Raw genomic sequence first — 18289 nt, forward strand, 5'->3', positions numbered from 1 at the left:
ATTAAGTCAATTATTCTTGGGATCAAATGGGGCAACACATCATTATCATTGTTCAATTTATTGGGCTGTGTTGACATTAATAATTGGCATTATTTATTAATGGGTAATTTACTTGATCTCAAATATTTAAGTCTTGGAGCTGGATTGGAGCTGGACCTTTGCACCATGTTAAAAGTCCAACCAGAGGAAAGTACAGCTTTCTTACAGCTTTCTTACTAGAAAAGAACAACATTTTAGGTAAGATTATTTTATATACATGTACTTGCTGTTGATTTGGCTGCTACAGCATATATATGTTTTTAACACTACTAGGTTCAGGCCATACTTTGACTTTTTGTAATTGATATCTTTATGGGGTCCTGATTTGATATGTGCATGTGGGAGCGTTGAAGCCCTGTCTGCTAGAGCTTAAATTAAAGCCAGTATTCGCTTACATTCAGTATTCTGTTAACCAATTGAATTCAGTAAAACATATAATGTGTTACTCATTGTACAGGATTCTTGCAAATAAACATGAACCTTTACAAAGTATGTTTAAGATAGGAAATTATGACAGCATTTCAGTAGTAATGTAATAATAAGGCACGTGTGTGATCGCCACCTAGTGGCTAAACTGTAATTAAGCACGTCTGCAATAATGTGTTTTAAGGTTTTATTATTATTATTATTATTATTATTATTATTATTATTATTATTTATATAACACTGACAATGTATGCAGCACTTCTTAAAGTTCATACATTTAAAGGGTATGACAAAACTAGAAGTGACAGACAAACATAAATTGTCAAATAGGTAAAGAAGACCCTGCTCTGAAGCTTACAATCTAGATGGACCATCCCACCATATGTATTCACAAAGCAATCCAACCTACATGTGTTTTCTGATCCCTCCATAAATTCCTGGGTACTTAATGTGTTACAGCTTTTTCTAAAGGAAAAAATGGAAGCACTTTCTCTCTTTTATGGGCGTTCTCTTGTGTCTGCTGTCAGGGCCTATGGTGTCCTAGATGGCAGAAGGTGATTATGAAATCTACCGATAACCTGATTGTTGAATGTTACTTAGGCGACATCTTGTTTTCTCCTGTTGCAAATCTTTATGGTCAATACTCAAGGTCAAAACCTTGAAAACACTTATATGTACTTATTCAGCGCATACAAATTCAATTTGACTAATAAGAGCTGCTTCATAATTTAATTCTGTCATTCTTTTATTAATTTTATTGTGTTTTTTTGCACCATTTTTTAATTCCATAATGTCTTTTTGTGAGCCGGTGCCAGAGCACTGCATTTATTTGTGGTCTAACTAATGGTTTCATAGGGAGCCAACATGACAGTGTCTACTCTTGTATCAGCTGATATATGACACAAAGCAGCTTTAGCTTTCAAAGCCCAGTCCTGATTCATTAACAAAACAAATGAAAGAAATGTTAGTCATTAAAAAAAAACACTTATTTTAATGTGTGTTTTTTTTTATTTCTGAGAACTAAGCCACATCAATGACTACAGGGAAACACAGTTTTCAGAAAGGAGTTTGCGAGGTCTAGTCTTCTCCTGTTGCATTGCAGTAACACCTAGTTGTTGTGACATCACATTAGATTTACATGCATACAAACATCATTAAACAGTAGAATGTGTCTGTGTATGTTGGGGGTATTTCTTGTCTTCAGACAAGATAATGCAGCCTTTTCTCAAAAAGCACCTTGTGCAGTGTAAAAACTGTGAATATAGGTGGTGCTCCCTTTTCAGCATCAGTCTCTCTGTTTCCAATCTATAAACTAGCTAAATGTTATTTAAAACCCTTCTCTACATTTCTTTTCTAATAAAATAAAAGATCTGAAAGACCAAAACATTTTAAAGGAGCAATCCAACTGTCCAGTCAATTTTGCATGGGCTCCATTTCATTTTACTGCAAGCAAAGTGTTACCGCTACTCTTTACTTATTGGAGTTACAAAATGAGGCTTCTGCCTTATATAACTCCTCTTCTAGCTGCCTGTACTGAAAGCAGGGTGTATGTCATAATATACCTCTTGTGCATGTTCAATAAAATAATCACATGTATGTTACCTGAGCACTTATGTTTTGCTTGCATGCATGTGCTTCAATCACTTAAATGGCGGCGCCCAGTGGCGTAAGTACAAGGGACATAACTGTGACAAAGCCTGTCCCTCTAGGGGGTGACTCCTGCGACCACTGGTTCCTGTTCCCTCATGCTGGTTCAAAATTGTTCAGAAAGGGCCCTTCTGACCCTTACCTAAGTATACGTGAGAATGAATGTCTATGTATAAATGTATATGAGCATGAATATCTATGTATATGTGAGCGTGAATGTCTATGTATAAGTGTAGGTAAGCATCAATGTGTATGTATAAGTGTATGTTTACATGACTCTGTATGTGAAAGCGTTTGTATGTACCAGCGTGAATGTGTAAGTGTTTGTGTGTTATGTGTGAGCATGAATGCGTATATATAAGTGGTGTGAGAGGGAGTGTGTGAGAATGATTGTGTACATGTGTGTTAGTAAGTATGATTAAGTGTATGTGTATTAGCATGTCTAAATTTGTGGGTGTCTACCTATGTGTGCCAGGGTGTAGGTTGCAAGAGGCAAAAAAAGCACAGACAAGCTGTTTGGGGGCAATAATGGCACAGGCATTAGGTTGGGGAGTGTTTGGGGGTTAGGTTTCCACTGATAAGCTGTTTGGGGGCAAAGGCAGCACTCACAAGCTGTTTGGGGGCAAAGTGAAATATAGACTGTTCATCTAGACTTAAAAAAACATGGTGCTCTGTGATAATAATTGTATTTTTCACAAACTAATCAAGCCCAGTAACTAGTGCTGCTAAATTATGTAATGGTTTCAAGTGTAATGGTTTCAAATATCACTTATATTCTCTGCCCCTATTTCACCATTATACACTATAATATTTCATTAATTTGCAATGTTTTAAGAGGTTTGCTGCTCATGGAACTGTCAAGAACTTCCAAGGGCTAGGTGGCAAGATGGAAATTGGTCAGAAAAGTTCTGGAAGCTTTTGGTGATGGTTTCAACTCATACTATACGCAGCCAAGAAGGGCTTTATGGGCGAAGGCCAAGGAGGACTCCACTGCTGACAGCAAAACATAAAAAGGCATGACTGATCTTGGTCAAAACTGGACAAATTTTCTATGAACAGATGAAATTAAAACAGAACTCTTTGGTAAAGCAGACCAGCAATGTGTTTATAGGCGACAAAATTAAGTGTAAACGGCAATGGTTGTTGTTGGGCTGCTTTGCTGCCTCTGGTACTGGTTGGCTTAAATATACTAAGGGAATCGTGAAACCAAATGATTACCAAGATTTTACAGCCAAATCTGCTACTCTGTGTCAGAAAGCAAGGTACGAGTCAAAGATCATGTCTCCTCCAGCAAGACAATGATCAAAAGCACACAACCAAAAGCAGGAATGACTGAAAAGGGAAAAATGGACTGTTTTAGTCTGGCCATCAATGAGCCCTGATCTCAGTTTGATTGAAAACCTTTAGAAAGAGCTGAAATCTGCCATAGAGAAAAGGAATCTGGCAAACAATCAAGAGCCGGAACAAATTCCAATAGCAGACTGAGAGAAACTGTCAGCATACAGGTGCAAGACGTTTACAGATGGCCAAAAGAAATGTTTGCCATTGTTGCCAAGGGTTATGCAACCTAATTGTTAAGGGAATGGTCTCTAATGCCTTCAATGCTGTCCACACCATATTTTATGTTTCTTCTGTGAAATCACCATGCCGGTTGTAGGTCTGGTCTATTACTATTGACAAACCTAGTATTTTTAGCATGGTGTAAAAGTCACCAATCAAGACAGCAATGTCAACAAGTAGAATATTAATCACTCGCCTAATAGATTAAATGTACTATTTCTGTTCTCTCTCTGCTTCTAGTGACACTTTTCTCTTGCTAGGCTGTCTTACAAGTAAGTACTGCAAATGTTTTTTTATACTTATTTTTTTATATATATTAATATATATATATCTATCTCAGAACATATTTTATTTTTTCATTTTATTCCATCATGTAGTATTTAAATACAATATTTGTTCCCGATATATTGCTTTGGAAAAAGCATAACATACACCTGTTTATATTTAAATCAAGCAATTCCTATAAACAGTTAAATTATGTAAGCACCTGTAAAATAAGCTAATATTTAACCTGTCATATGCTTAGGATAATATAGCCCCCCCCCTTACTTGTTATAGGGTTAAAGCACATCATATTATTATTTTTATTTATTTCTGAAGCACCCATCTATCTTATGGCACCGCATAATGGGAGAATGCCACATACAAGTGCTTTATGGCATTTTATGCCCAGGCATATGGGGGTGTTCAAGCCATCTTTTTACGTTTGAAAGCAGTTCTAAACAGCAGTATTGAAGTTGTACAATTTCATTTTGATTACTTCCTTAGACAAATACTTGTGAATTCAGAGCGGGGCAAGGGGACAGTAAAGGAAAATGACATTGTTTTAATGCGTCTAGTTTGAGATATTTGTTTTCCGTTTCAGGACCCAACAGAGTATTACTTGGAGATTGAGTTAAAATGAGAAGACCCTTGATTTTCTCGTTTGTTGTGGCCCTTGCTGGAATTAGAATAACATCCAGCACTTCAAGTCCCGAGGGCGATGTCTTTACAGAGTTTGCTATGAATCTGCACCGGGCCATTCAATTAGTTGACACAGGAGAGAACATTCTTTTTTCCCCACTTGGTGTTTCTTTGATTCTTGGAATGATAAGGTTGGGAGCAAATGGAACAACATTGCATCAAATAAAGCAAGCTTTAAAACTGCAGGGAAATCAAGAAAGTGAGTCTTCCTTTTATTAATCCCTAACCTGTAATTCCTACATGTTGTTTTGTAGATAAGGTAAGGCTAATCAATGCTTCATTCTGCTGAGAGTACATGGGGTCCAGCCTTTCCAAAACTAGTAGTATTAAGGGATGGGGGAATCATTGTGAACGTGGCACTCAGGCGAAATGAAAAGCATAGGTCTGTAACCTATTTGTTTTGCAATCATTTTTGGACAGGTTATCAATCATAGATGAATACCTTGAAAAATTGGATTGTGTAAGCCATGGGTACTGATCATTCCCAGCATTTTGTGACTTGTCACAGTGACTTTAATCCCCATGTGCTGCGTGTTAGCATTGACTGGCTCACAACAGAATATTCTCTGTAGCACCAGGAGTTGGGTTAGCATGCTGATATTACTGTTACTATTAAAATGTACATACAGTTGGGAATTAGGTGTGAAATGGTAACTGGAATTTAGCAACAGACTTCTGAATGACGGGGTCAGTTTGATATACTATGGTACATAGTGAAGGGCTGGCATGGGAGCTACTCTTTGAGCTATAATGTTTTAATATATAGCCAATGAGTGGCTCTATTTATTACTGTGCTGGACTTTCACAGGTGCATGTAAAGTATACAGTACTTTGTCACATGTCCGTTCCATATTCACTAATAATATATGTTTTTGTACATGTACATACAAAACTAAGGAGCATCTTGTGTTTTCAAAGAGTTGCAAACTAATTATTTTAAAGCTGTTATCTGCAGAGAATTTCAGGATATTAAATAGAACGCTACTAAATTTTTACATCTATTTCATCCCCAGTTTACATGGTCAGTAGGATGTATGAATGTTCCTATAGCCTTATTTTGGTGGTTTTACATACGTTACACGGGAAGGCTAGCAGAGAAAAACAAATATACAGGATACACATATTTGTTGTATATGTTTGCCTTTACATTATCTAAACAAATGTCATTGCCGAGTCATACCCACCTTCCCTGCATTGCTCTGCATAATACGCTATTTGCAACTAAACGACATCATACAGAAAATTCCATTTGGTGATTTCTGAATACGCGAATACAAGTTCATTGAGAGAAAGGGAATGAATGTCCATTTGGATTTTACATGCTATTACCTGTTTAAGAAGAGACCTCTGAAGTCTTGAAAGCTTATCTGATACATATTTTTTTTTGTGTTGGCTCAATGACAGGTATCAGCTTGGACTAAATAGTCCGCTTTATTATACTGTTTTCTTATTTGAAATATATGAATTATATTAGTAAAGTAATGTTAGCATACACCCACAAAGATGCAATTTTTTGCTACTGCCTTATCAACTGCATTTTATAACTACTTGTTATTCATGCTACAGCCACCCCACCTCATCCTCCTTCATGATGATGATACCTAGAAAGGTTGATTGGCTGGGCCAAATATATTACCTACAGTCTGTATTCTCCTTTCTATATAACATGGAGACCACAGATCTTTTACTCCACTGATCAATATGGGAGAGCAATCTCAATAGGTTAACATGCTTTAAAGCAATACCGGATGTAATAATAATAATAATAATAATAATAATTTATAGTTTACAGTTAGGATACCATTCAGGTGAAAGGAAGTATAAAATATATGTTTTACAAGGTCAGGAGCTCTGTTGGATCAGTCAGCTAAGTTTATATGGCATATATGAGATAGGTATGAAATGTTGAAATCATACTGTTTGTGATATAGGCGCACAGTTATGTGCAAAATAGCACATTGGCTGTATTTGGTTTGGTGAAAGCCTATATATCCAGGAATACACAAACTTCTGGTTCAGTTAAGTCTTAGGAACAGAAGTGGGAAAGTAGGCTGTGCGCAACTCAAGCTGAGTATTGACCGACCCTGAGTCAGGCTTACCTGGATGAGCCAACAATAGTGAGGAAATAGTGAGTGCACTAAGAATAATATAAAAATATTTTTAATATGGGGAAAACTTTCCTGGATTTGACAACTAAGATCAGCAGGATCACTGCCTGACTTTGAGTTCAACGTTAAAGTAGCTCAGTCAGAAAAAAATAAACTTGATGATAATCAATAACACTGCATAAAAATGCTGATTGTGTTATGATTGCAAATGTCTTGGCTGAAAAGATGGTGTAATTCAGCATTCTACTGACTTTTCTCTTTTCTGATCGGCTGCTTGTGGGGTTTAGTAAATAGCCCACAGATATAAATTGGAGAAGAAATTTTGACAAAAAGGACAGCATTAAGTTTACTTAGTTTGTAATTATAATGCAGAATTATTTTTCTTGCGCTTAACATGTTTTTTTCAATATTATCACTTATGTATATTTTTGTGTGCTGACATTCTGGAATAATTAGGTTCATTAATTCTACCAGCAATTAACCTGACAGTATAGTTCTCTTACCTCGCTGTGTGTCTCTACGTGTTTACCACTAAATGATATCACTCATTAGGTTGTTTACTAGACATTCGGAGCTACTGAGCTCACTGAGGGCATTGGTAGGGACAATAGAGTCGCATGGGGACACCAGGGTTTCTTAAATATTAGAGAAGATCAATGAACCAGCTACTTTTCTCCAACATAGTGAAAACCAACCAATAACAGGACACAGAGTGTGTATAGGTTTATGACATCATGCTGTCATTCAGCACTGTGAACATGCTGCATCATGGGAAATAACCTATTACATAATAGCTGCAAGTAACAGGTCTTGATTATTTTTTTGCCCTATATTTTAAAAGAAAAATAAAAGAAACACTTTTTCTATGAATAGGAAAACATTCCATAGCATTCTGTATGTTTGGTGGGGAACAAAAATAAACTATATAAAAAAAATATTGCAAAGAAGTACGGTTGAGTACGGTTGAGGCTGGTTTTCCCCATATACCAGGGGAAAAGACATTCAAACTCAAGTTTTCACAACTCCAGACACTTCATGTTACCAAACATTTCCTTTGGCAAGCTGATTAAAGCAGCTACTAATGGTACTAGGTAACATAAAAAAACGTTATTATATAAATCACTATATCAGAATTTCAGTGGGTCAAAAAAAGTGCAGGCTGTACTTTAGAAAAAAAAATAAAAAAATGTTGAAATAGCTATAAATTAATTTGGAAGAGATTTCCTTATTATTTTTCTTAGTTATCCTGAGTCCTCAATTGCAAAAAAAAGTACTACTGCAGTGTGCTAATGTGCTAAAGAAACAAACAACTTACTTTTATGATATTAAAACAAAATTAATTTGTAGCAGGTAATTCTTGTTGTAACAACATGCGTTTTAGTACATTGCAAAGTATAACTGGAACACAATCTGTAAAAAAACCAATCTCCATCTTCGTTATGTTTATGCAGGTCATTAAAACTGCTAAAATACAAATCGTTTTTCTCTAGGTGAAGAGTTTCCTGGGCTCCAAAAGCTTTCTGCTGTCATCTCAGAAGAAAATAAAGAATTTACATTTAATCTTGCCAATGCCCTCTACCTTCAAGAAGGATTTCGCGTGAAGGAAAAGTATCTCCATAGCAACAAGAATTTTTTTAAGAGTGCAATAAAGCTGGTGAATTTTCAAGATTCAAAGGCATCTGCCGAAACTATAAGTGGATGGGTAGATATGCAAACAAATGGTAATCTATACTCTCTGCTAAGCTGAGATCATGTTTTGCAAATGACGGCTTGAGTTCGCACATTCTTATTCAATGTCACAGCCCAGTTTAAGTATTTCTCTGCCAGTGGTTTGAGTGCTGCTTAATGTTGTATATCCCTCTGGCCACACAGTTTCGCAAAACATGCTAACACTGTCTTATCGATAAGCATGTGTCTTTTTTTAAGAGTTAGTGTTGCGATCAGTGATGAATGCATATTAAAGTACTTTGTAAGTACTTCAATAGCCATGCTTTACCTAGAAGGAAGAGAAAAAAAAGCTTACCTGCTGAAGATGATGCCGCTCAGGAGCCCTGGGTTCCTGGCAGTTTTGAAATCAATGGGAATGCTTTTTCGAATATGGACAGGGGTGGGAAGATCTCATTAGACTACCTGGAACTCTTGTGCCAGCCAGTTCGGAAGTTGGCTGGTGGTGAGAATCTATGCATGAGTACTACTGAGCAGAGGATACGTGCGATGGGAAATGTATAGATATTTGAATGTCAAAAAACATAAGAAGCATTACATTTGTGCTATCATATGTACTAAAGTTCATATGATGGCTGGGGTGCCCCTTTAAGTTGTCTATATCTATCCTTAGGCTTTTGTCTATTATAAGGTAAGCAATTTATTATGCAAGTGGCAACCAACTGCACTAATGCACTAAAGATTGGACTGTAGTGGATGAGTATAAGAAAATATGCTATGCATACATATTATATAGCAAGATCTCACTTGCACTGTCCTTGCAGACTCTTTTGTCATGGTTTAATATATGTGGCTTTGCTATAAAATGGCACATGTTCTATGAACCGCAAGGGACCCCATTACCATTAAAATCCTTTGCCACCAATATATAGTATAATGCTATCACCCCTGTGTGCCAAACAAACTTTAGTAGATCTGCATTTTTTAATCTTTCCTCTGAAGGTTTAATCACAGGAAAACAACACAAACTTTTAAGAAGCTTTTCTAGTTTCTATGGTAACAGCTCTAATGATAATGAAGTGTCCCTGGCAAAAATTCTGAATGAGGCAAAGTTCAGTAGAGTAGGTGAAGCATCACCTTTAAATTCCCATTACAAATCTCCTTACAGTGTTTGCCTTATACAATGTTATTATTGCATCCAATAACGCAAGGCACATCTGTTCGTGTGTATTTTTTTCACATTAGCTTCAAGGAAAGGCTGAAGGAAAAATACCTAGGTAACCAAATGTGTGGAGTCTGCATCACCGGCAAAGCAAACAGAGATTTCAAAATCTTATGTTCAGTTCTCACAATTGTAGCAAATCATTAACACATGGGTATCTTGCCTCCCCATTTAAAAATCAGTATTTCTCTAATACCTGGGAAAAGAAAAAATGTCGGTGCGCTAAGCTAGTCTCAGGCTCAAAAAATACAAATGTATAATATGAGGCCTACCAAACAGTGTGAGCATGCTGCAAATACAGTGTGTTGGCTGTACAATGTATACAAAAAAACAAAATACTGTCTGCGCTTCTCACCCTAATAAAGTTGGCAACAAATATATAAACATAATATAAATGAGAGGTTTTGGTTATATGAATTGGCCAAAGCATAATTAAGCTCACCCGCCACGTCAAGGCTCTAATACCTGGAGGAACCTAGCTTTGTCATCTGAGAAATCTGCAAACTTTAACCATCCTTCCAAACCTTCAAATCTAATCATGAACTGTGGATAAGAACCGCAGCTGGTTGAAACAGTGTGAAGGCAACACAGCCCTGTAGTTCTTTCCTATAGATACATTTTTCTTTCTAGCGGATAACTGTACTGTATAAAAAAAAGTCTGAAATTTGGAAAAATTCTATTTACTAGGGATGAGAAGCGTAATCAAACCAGTTAATGGAATGTTCCTGCTTACTGGACCATACCATTGTTTGCTAGGGTGATAACACCACATTTTTCCAAATTTACACTAGAATCAAGCACCTTTTAACTGATAAAGACTAGATAAAATGTCTAAAAAACATCTGAAGTGTAATAGGCAAATTAAATTAAAAATATATCAATTGCTCCTTATTTACTTATGAAGACTTTGTCTGGTTAATGTCAACTTTTCCCCAGGCCCCAGATCTGTATTTTACTTTGTGAAAATGAGAAAAAAAGTTCATATCAGTGTCTCCCAAACCAGTTCTTAAGTAATAACCAGCAGTCCAAGATTCAGACATTAATGGTCTGTGTTCCAATTGGGAGAGTTCTAATTAATACAAATAATTGTCCTTGGGTACTGGTTTGAAATCCACAATATGAAATGATGTGTATCTAATGTGAAGCTTGGTCTAGAGTGGATGGCAAAAGCATTAAGATTTTTTGAAGAATAAGAAGGAAACAGCTATTATATTTCAAGGACAAAAATTGTTGTGAAATATAATCTACGTGCAGATATTTTTCTGTTGAGTAGCGTATCTGCTGGAAAAAAAAATGGGTTTGTTTGTGTTCACTTCTATGATATAATTCAATTTCCTAACTGGATACTAGAAACACCTATTGACAAAAATGTCAGCGGCAGAAATACAAGACAGACACATCCAAACCGTGTAATTCCTTATTGTCACAAAAGCCAAAAAGCTTATAAAAGCTTGTCATGTACAGTTCATAGGGAAACATCAATAAAAAGGTGTTTGTGGGTAAAAAGAGAAAGAATAAAAGACTAGAGCCCTTCTGAATAGAACCGTTTTTACCTTTTCTCTGCACAGGAAAAATCCGAAATCTGTTTTCAAGTGAAGATATTGGTCCTCTTACGAAAATTGTTTTGGTCAATGCAATTTACTTCAAAGGAGAATGGAAACACAAATTTGTCCCAGACGCAACTCGTTTAGAAGAGTTTAAAGTGAAGAGAGGAGTTACGGCAAAGATACCAGTGATGCGCCTTCGATTGAAGACGAAGCTGGGTAATTCTCTCCTACACCAGTGTTGCTAAAGATGGCAATTTGAAAAGCTTTGGCAGGTACTAGGTATATACGCAAGGCTAAGCAAATATATTAGGTCGAACGCTCAGCTGCTGAAATGGACTGTTGAAGTCTTCAGAGTTTATAAGTATAGCTTTGGCAGCGTCTCAAAATACTAAGTCGCCAAAGGAAAAGTGAGGCTGTAGAACTAAGAAGCAATAAATAGTGTTGAATTACCAATAAATAAGGATGGATACAGGAGAACTGTATAGGACGAGTGTCAGCAAATTAACCTACCGTGTTTACATTTTATACAAAGAGATAGATTTTATACAAAGAAATAGATTTGGTGGGACAACTTTTTTTAAGTTGTCCCACCAAATCTATTTCTTCTCTTTCTAGGGGGGGGGGGGGGAATTACAACCACAATATAACTGAGATTGAAGAATATTGCCTAAACGGTGGTTTTTTTGGGGGGGGTTGTTTTCTCTGCAGTTAGGTTATATTGCAGTGCAATAGAAAGGTAAGCACTCTATATTATGTGAATTGCATCTGGATACTGAATGTTCCAGATAATCTGAAACTGATTTTTTTTAGTTAAAGTGGCACAGTTGGCTAGGTAAATTGGAATCTAACTGCAAATCTCACAATGATCTTCCTGATGCAACCTCAGCTAAAGTGAATCACCAAACAGCAAATGGATTGAGCACCAGTTTAACGTCCGAATAATGACATTTACTTTTAGTCAAGTGAAACATGGTGCAGATAGATGGCTTTAAATATATGGAGGTATTAAGGCACTGCAGTAAGAGGTGGACAATCTGGCACCTATAGCTGTTACACCAATTGATTCTGATTTAAGTTCATAAAAAGTGCATGTAGGAAGATGAGATCTAAGCATAGAAAGAGGTCCTTTTGTTAAAAGAGTATATGGCGGAAAAGGATAATAAAAGAATCACAAAATATGCACAAGGAAGAGGTAATGATGAGATTCAGTGAAATGAGATCACCATTAAACAGGGAAAAAGAATGGAAATAACAGCACAGGAGCACACAGATATTAGTCCATTTTCTGTAGCTACTTCTACATTCTAAGCCCACATAGAGTGTCCAAGTGTGTAGCATAAAGACAAGAAGAATAGCTTGACGTGTTTCGCAACTTTGTGGTTGGTCATCGGCTGGGACCTTCCTCCTACATGTCTGTTATTTTCCCATGTAAAGAACACTAGATGATCCCTCCTCATTTTATTTTTTGCTAATGTTCAGTTAATACACTTCCAATTGAGGTAAGCCATGTTTTCTTACATGTGGCATTACATTTATTTATTTAGTTCCAGCAGATTCCGTAGCTTTGTTACAATAGAGGAAAGTGAAATTAATTAACACAAAGACAATTAAGACAAAGACATACAGCTACCCAATTGACCAGTAACCTCTGGCTTATATGTATGTATCAGCAATCATTTTGCAACAAAAGATTCTAAACATAAAATGTTAGTGCCATATGTCTTTCTCAAATTCCTCTGTACCTTATTTTTTTTCAGGATATTTTTCAGCAAATAATTTAAACTACCAGGTTTTGGAACTACCATACAAAGGAGATGCGCTTAGTTTATTTCTAGCTCTTCCTTCGCAAAATGTGGAAATTGGAGACTTGGAAAAATTAATGACTACATCTGTTATGAAAGACTGGTTTACTGCCCTTAACACGGAGGAGGTAGAAGTTGCTTTGCCAAGGTGGGTTATAACCTAATTTCACCAATGCAAGAAAATAAAGAAAAAAAAATGTATGCTATGTTGCAGTGAACTAAATAATAATAATTATTATTTATTGTTTTATATAGCGCCATTATATTCCGTAGCGCTGTACAATGGGTAGACAGGACATAACAAGTAGCATGTAATATAACAAATTGACTAACAGAGACAACAGGTGAGGAGTGCCCTGCTCAAACCTAAACATCTTTATACTTATCAGGCATTTATAGGGTTAATGATTGAAAAAAACCTACATTGTGATTGTAAGGATGAGATGTACTCTGTCACCAAAGTAGCTCTTAAAACTGTACCGCATTTAAAAATAAGACATTGATTATTTATGTGAAGAATTGTTCTTTGTCTTTCCCAGGTTTAAAATAGAACATAAAGTTGATTTAAAAGGATCGCTCCTTAAAATGAATGTAACAGACCTGTTCAATCAAAACTGTGATCTCTCAGGAATAACAGGTATTCTGTGATTTAGAAGGCTTCTGCTTTATGTAATTTAAATCAAAAGAACAACACAAACAGCATCCCATCTTGGTTATGTCCCTCAGTGATCCAAGTGTACCATGCGTGCTATTACAAATAAAACATGTGTCGCAAGATCATATTTTATATGATGGGCGGTAGGTCCAGGGGTAGGTCCAGAGGTCCCCCAGTGTCCCCCTGCTTAATGGGCTGGTTACATCAAAGATCTCCCCAACTACCCATTTACAATCAGCGCAGCCTCCATAGACTCCATTAGACATCATATTAGAGGACTGCATTGGGAGGCGGGTCCCGCGGGACCCACCAAAAAACCTGTGGGCGCGGGCAGTCTTGCTGGGGCTGCGGGTGGGAGCGGGCGGTCAGGTACTATACCTGCGGGTCCCGGTAATTCCGCGCAGTCCCGCAAGGCTGCCTTCTCATTGCTCCCTTACAGTGTCTCCTCTGTTGCTCCGCCCAGGAACAAAACGGAGTCACGTGATGTCACTTACCATGACTCCGCCTTGTTCCTGGGTGGAGCAAGAGAAGAGACACTGTGAGGGAGCAGCGAGAAGACAGCCTTGCGGGACTGCGCGGGAACTCTGCAGTTCAGGTAAGGAGGTGGGCGTAATTGGCCACAAATGTGGCGGGAGCAGGTGGGATTGGCCACAAATGTGGCGGGAGCGGGCGGGATTGGCCAAAAATGTGGCGGGAGTGGAACACCCACATTGCGCGGGCACAAAAATTAGAGGGAGCGGGCGGAAGCGGAATTAAAAAAGCCGTCCCGCGCAGGGCTCTACATCATATCCCGGGTCTCCGTGTCTTAAATCCACGGAGCATCTTTTAGTGCAAAGAAGACCCTGATCACGTAGAGGGTGGCTGGGGGTGCTGCCTTAGGTTGGAGCAGAAGATAAATATGTCTCTGATTATTATATAAAGCATAAAGAATGCAGTGTAGGAAGTTGCAGATTTCAGAAAAAAATAGCATATGCAATAAATATTTCAGATTACACAGATTTCTCTAAAAAGAATGAATTATTAATACTTACAATGCATAGTGTGCCATTTATTTATAGTTGCGCTAATGATCTGGAATTGCATGTTCTCTGCTGTCAGAAGCATTACACACAAATGGAATAAGTGTGTCTGTGTTAATTTATATAATTATTTTCATTAGATGCACCCAACATTTACATTTCCAAGGTGGTTCAGAAGGTTACCATTGAAATTAATGAAGAGGGGAGTGAAGCTGCTGCCTCAACAGGTAAGAAAGGAAAATGTGTAAATTTGTTACATATAAGCGACACAAAGTCTGAACAGTTTTTATGTGGATAGAGTAACAAAAATAACATGTTCAATAAAGAGCAACTATGACATTTTGAAGAATTATTTTGGCCTTCAAAAAGGTTCTTCCTAAAATCCCACCACCTTATGGTGGTTATCCGTCTTGACGTGATCTGTATTACTATTCCAAAATATTAATTCATTCCTTACCCCTGGGAAAAGATGCTGTATCATGGATGTTTTCTGAGCTGTGAAATAGAAGAAGGGAGGTAAGCTACTGAGAGATGACTGAATCATTATGCCAGAGTTTTACATAAATTATAGAGCTCAGTGTGAAGAACTTCTGAAATTATACTGTCCACACGGTCCACACACCAAAAACAGATCTTTCAGACTGGACCTATTTATTATGACATCATCATTATTATCGGAACGGTATTTAAATCCTTGGCAATGAAACCTAAATCTTTTCAATTAGGGACATGCTATTTCTGCTACGTTAGAAGTTTCGATAGAGCAACAACAGATTCCACAGCTCTATTACAATAGAGGGAGCTGGAAATTTACAATGACATTAAAAATGTGACAATATATAAAACTGACAGTAACATTAACCCATCGTAAGACATTCTGGAAGAGAAGTAGAAGACGGTCCTTTTGTACGCTTACAGTCTTCTAAGGTAACTATGAACTTCGACCATTCAAAAGTATTGCTTCAAAAATAAAAAGACATTATCTATAGATACAGTCTGAGAAACCAATCTCATAGGTAGAACCACTTTCATTGCACAATAACCCACGTACCTAGATATCTAGATGTGGAAGATGTCACAAACGTACACCTTTCATAGCTAATCGAAGTTCCTTCTCTCTTTCTGTAGACGCAGATGAGAAAACAAAGATATGAAAAAATAATTATGTTACACTTCTTTTTTCTTTATAGGAATGCAGGCCGCTGCGATGAGTATGACCAATCATAGCTTTGTTGCTGATCACCCTTTCTTGTTTTTCATTAAACACAACCAGTCAGGTGTGTATATATATAAATATGTTGATCCCATGCTGAAATAAAATATATATATCTATCTATCTATATTCCAAAAGAAAAAAGAAGATAATAAGGATTTTTGCTAGGGTTCAGGAGAGTTTATTCATTTTTATTTGGTATCATAACTCTGCATTCAGCCCCTGTCTGGGGCTTTTGTCAACCTCAGCAAAAATCCTTTGTGTACACTTTTACTTTCTTGTACATATATATATATATATATATATATATATATATATATATATACACGTTGGAAGAGCATAATATCGTTTCATAAGTTGTATGCTCTTTTGACATCTGTCTTCGTTCCTGACAACTGCAGCAAAAACACTCACCTCTTGGCTGACAGCACATGGCACTTGTCACTCAAAACCGAAAATCAGGTTTCATTAAAGTCCAAGGCACGCTCCCTTTGCAAAAAAACTCAGTGTCATACTATAACCGTTATAGTTTTATTGAAACACTTGCAAAGATAAAATGAAATACAACATTTCCATTTTATATTATATGTGGATACCTAATTGTATATAGTAGGTAGCTCTCATGCAGCTGTGAATTTCTGCTGCTATAGCAACTTTGTAGTGCATGCATTTCTTTCATGCCATCAGTAATAACTGAACACGTTAAGGCAGACAATTAAAAAACAAAAGGTTTTTCTGCAGATTTTCTGCAGAATATCTTGGATGATACAGTAAAATTGCATTTACTTGCTCTATGAAACAGGACAGTTAAATGTCTCTTTATAATTCAACAGAATGTTTTGTTCAAGCCTGTCTCTGAAGTCAAAATCCTGATAATGTGCACAGATCCTCCTGCGTTAGACACAAAAGTGTCACTGTCCTTGGACTAAATCCCAATGATGGACAGTTCAGCTGCAGTCCTGCTGGCTTTTCGGCAATTAAATGTTCTGAGACAATATACTTACAGCAGAAGGCAGCTTCAGCACAATTTTGAACCAATTATCAAAGATATTAAGCAAAAGGAAATATATATATATTTTTTAAAAAAAAATCTAATATGCTATGTACGTACTATCTATATAATGGGCTTTATTCACTAAATTAGGAGTTTGAGAAACGGTGGCTGTTTCAGCTCCACAACTTTTCTGTAAGTATCCTGGTGGATAAGGAACAATGCCCTGAATTTCTTATGAAGTGCCAACTTGCAATAGAAACGTGACAGATTTGGCAATGTATTTCTGTGCCAACCGGCAGAAGGAAATTCAATGCACTTGACACTTCACATCAGCCACTGATGGAATTATCACTTCTAGTATAATGAAACGAGAACAATGTTTCTCTAATGATTACTACTATAAGCACGTCCATGAAAAAGAAGGTTCCACAATTTGGTTCAAGAATAATGCTGTACGAAACGTACGGTCTACGTACTAGTGGGTTTTATTTTCCTAGGACTTGGCTTTAATGTTTTGTAGGGGCCATTTCACTACAGAGTTATCGTCAGATATATATTTCCCGAAGCCACTGCTTACCCATGTATTTCACAATTGACACTGTTTATGTTCTTTCACGATGTCTCCTGCCGGTTTCATTGCCAAAATAGATTACATGAACTGATTTATTGCCCATGACAACTTATGGCTATCATAACCATGCACGGCATCTTAAAGCATTCTAAAATACACAGTAAAAGTCAAGGAATCCGAAACCCTACAAGAGAAGAAGAGGTGAACAGGTTTACGTCCTGGAGAAAGCAGAGCTGCGTGACCTCTCTGATATACAAAATTCGTTTAAGATCTATATCTTTTGCTGAGAATACTGTAGGCATCGCACAACCGTAAATAATACAACACAATCTGAAACAACAAACGGCTGTGAAAAATGTAAAGAATATATTTCTAGTTATTTATGTTGCTGGCAATAGAAAAAAAAACAGCCCAAACGTAAAATGGTATTTTTGTAATTGTTACCTATAATGGAAAATAAGGTGTTTATTTATTCTACTATGTTATGACCAAGTTCTTATATAGTTGCATGATAATGTACTTTTTTTCCCTATAGGATCCATTCTATTTATGGGGAAAGTGACAAATCCTGATGTGGGAGATGCGAGAGGACGTGATGTGGAATCATTATAAACGAAATGAAAGGAATACACACTGATAAGGGTCTGCCCTGATGAATAAGTCCATATATCGCCAATTCCAGCATACAGTATAATTTGGAAGATGTACATAGAAATATACATATTTCACATCTGTTTACGTAAGAACTTGCCCTGCAATTAACAGCTTTATCTAATTTAATAAAGTGAGTTGTCTCTAAGCCTTTGATATATTCTCACTTCCATCGTGTTCTCTGGAATAACCTTCTTCATCGTGTCA

General features: G+C 36.8%; 1 protein-coding gene across 1 annotated transcript; it reads left to right on the top strand.

Moving 5' to 3' along the window:
• The first annotated feature begins 3895 nt into the window (after positions 1-3895).
• On the top strand, positions 3896-18230 carry SERPINI2 (serpin family I member 2). The gene is made up of 9 exons (XM_053461144.1): positions 3896-3944; positions 4538-4834; positions 8234-8464; positions 11199-11393; positions 12935-13127; positions 13519-13616; positions 14794-14880; positions 15844-15930; positions 17967-18230. Exons 2-9 carry the CDS (start codon positions 4573-4575, stop codon positions 18041-18043), a joined length of 1230 nt encoding a protein of 409 aa, XP_053317119.1. The 5' UTR covers positions 3896-3944; positions 4538-4572; the 3' UTR covers positions 18044-18230.
• Positions 18231-18289: the final 59 nt, after the last annotated feature.

The sequence above is a fragment of the Spea bombifrons genome, chromosome 3 (genome assembly GCF_027358695.1).
Source record: "Spea bombifrons isolate aSpeBom1 chromosome 3, aSpeBom1.2.pri, whole genome shotgun sequence".
NCBI lineage: Eukaryota > Metazoa > Chordata > Amphibia > Anura > Pelobatidae > Spea > Spea bombifrons.